This window comes from Colobus angolensis, unplaced genomic scaffold (assembly GCF_000951035.1).
Source record: "Colobus angolensis palliatus isolate OR3802 unplaced genomic scaffold, Cang.pa_1.0 Scaffold43, whole genome shotgun sequence".
In the NCBI taxonomy this organism is placed as follows: domain Eukaryota; kingdom Metazoa; phylum Chordata; class Mammalia; order Primates; family Cercopithecidae; genus Colobus; species Colobus angolensis.
Genome location: NW_012117710.1, coordinates 5,431,048 through 5,433,076, shown reverse-complemented (window position 1 = coordinate 5,433,076; position 2,029 = coordinate 5,431,048). Strand labels below are relative to the sequence as shown.

The 2,029-nt window shown below is 53.9% G+C and overlaps 1 protein-coding gene across 1 annotated transcript in view; it reads right to left on the bottom strand.

Moving 5' to 3' along the window:
- Nucleotides 1-654: 654 nt before the first annotated feature.
- Nucleotides 655-2,029, bottom strand: part of LOC105522484 (protein PMS2CL-like) — a 46,919-nt gene continuing 45,544 nt past the window's right edge. Inside the window, exon 3 of the mRNA XM_011957008.1 lies at nt 655-903. Within this exon, the coding sequence (XP_011812398.1) occupies nt 655-903 (249 nt within the window). The remainder of the gene's footprint in view (nt 904-2,029) is intronic.

Here is a 2,029-nt window from a genome sequence, read left to right as displayed (position 1 = left end):
TTATTTATTTATTGAGACAGAGTCTCGCTCTGTCACCCAGGCTGGAGTGCAGTGGTGCGATCTCGGCTCACTGCCACCTCCGCCTCCCAGGTTCAAGTTATTCTCCTGCCTCAGCCTCCCAAGTAGCTGGGAATTACAGGCGCCCGCCATCACTCCTGGCTAATTTTTGTATTTTCAGTAGAGACGGGTTTCACCATGTTGGCCAGGCTAATCTGGAACTCCTAACTTCAGGTGATCCTCCCGCCTCGGCTCCCAAAAGTGCTGGGATTACGGGCGTGAGACACCGTGCCCGGCCAAGCTTTCTCTCTTCCTTCAAACACTACCTTGCTCCTTCACACCCCTGACCACTGTCTCAGCGAAGCCGCCCCTGGGTCACCTAGCCCAAGCTGCTCTCCCCTCTAAATTTAGAGGGGCCTTTACTAGGAGCTTTTCGGTCCTCTGTCAGTGACCTAAAAGTAAGTGAACTACAAATAAAGCCAATTTCGTTTCTCAGTGCGTGTTTCCTTATGTTTCCTCTGTTCTCCTGGGCTTAAGGGGAGGCCATCTCTCTCCTGTGTCTATGGTGAGGCAAGAAGAATGGGCTCCCTGCACTGGTCGGCCTGGCCTAGGCCCTCCTCGCCCATCACTCATGTGCTCGGGTCCTGGGAGGCCGCGTCAGTCCGGCCGGGAAGGAGCAGGACCCGGTCGCCACCGCTGTCCCGGCTCCGCATGATCGTGTCCTGGGGTGCTCACCTCGCTCCAGGAGCCCAGAGACCTCGCCGGGCTCGGGGGAGGTGTTGCAGGGCGCTCCGCGTCCCAGATCCCGCTCTGGTCTCCAGGCAACCGCGGAGGCCGCCTGGGCCGGCCTGTGCTCTTAAAGGGGCCGCTCACCAACACCAAGCAGGTGTCCTGCCCTTGCTGGTCCTGAAGGCCAGGGGGAAAGGCTGGGTGCTGGAGGCAGCAAGGCCAGGGGTTTCCCAGCTCTGCTAATTGCTTCATCATAAAATAGGAATAACGCAGGCATTAGTTTTCCCATTGCTGCCGTAAACAAATTACCACAAATTTAGTGGCTTGAAGCAACACAAACTTATTATCCCTACAGTCTGTAAATTAGGCCCACAGTGCTGGTTCCTTCCAGACGCTCCGGGGAAGCGTCCGTTTCCTTGCCTTTTCCAGCTTTTCCAGAAGCGGTCCCCAACCTTTTTGGCACCAGAGACCGGTTTCGCAGAAGACAATTTTCCACGGATGGGGGTAGGGGATGGTTTCAGGATGATTCAAGCGCGTTGCATTTACTGTGCACTTTATTTCTATTATTTTTACATTGTAACATATAATTAAATAATTCTACAACTCACCATCATAGACTCAGTGGGAGCCTGAGCTTGTTTTCCTGCAACTAGACGGTCCCATCTGGGGGTGATGGGAGACAGTGACAGATCATCAGGCACCAGATTCTCATAAAGAGTGTGCAACCTACATCCCTCGTGTGTGCAGTTCACAACAGGGTTTGTGCTCCTATGAGAATCTAATGCCCACCGCTGATATGACAGGAGGTGGCGCTCAGGTGGTAATACCAGCCATGGGGAGTGGATCTAAATACAGACGAAGTTTTGCTGGCTTTCCCGCCCCTAACCTGCTGTGCAGCCTCGTTCCTAACAGGCCATGGATCACTACTGGTCTGTGGCCGGAGTGCTGGAATCCCTGTTCCAGAGGCTGCTTGCAATCCTTGACTAGTGGTACCTCCTTCCATCTCCAAAACCAGCAAGACCGCCTCTCTCTGGCCAGCAGGGAAAGGTCTCCACCTTCGAAGGACTCACCCAATGGACTGGGCCCACCCAGACAATCCAGGATAATCTCTCTACTACAAGATCCTTAACTCGGCCAGGAAATATGGTAGTCTCAGCACGTTGGGAGGCCGGGGCAGGTGGATCACCTGAGGTCAGGAGTTCGAGACCAGCCTGGCCAGCATGCAACATGGTGAAACCCTGTCTCTACTAAAAATACAAAAATTAGCCTCCTGTCATTGTGGGCATCTGTAATCCCAGCTACT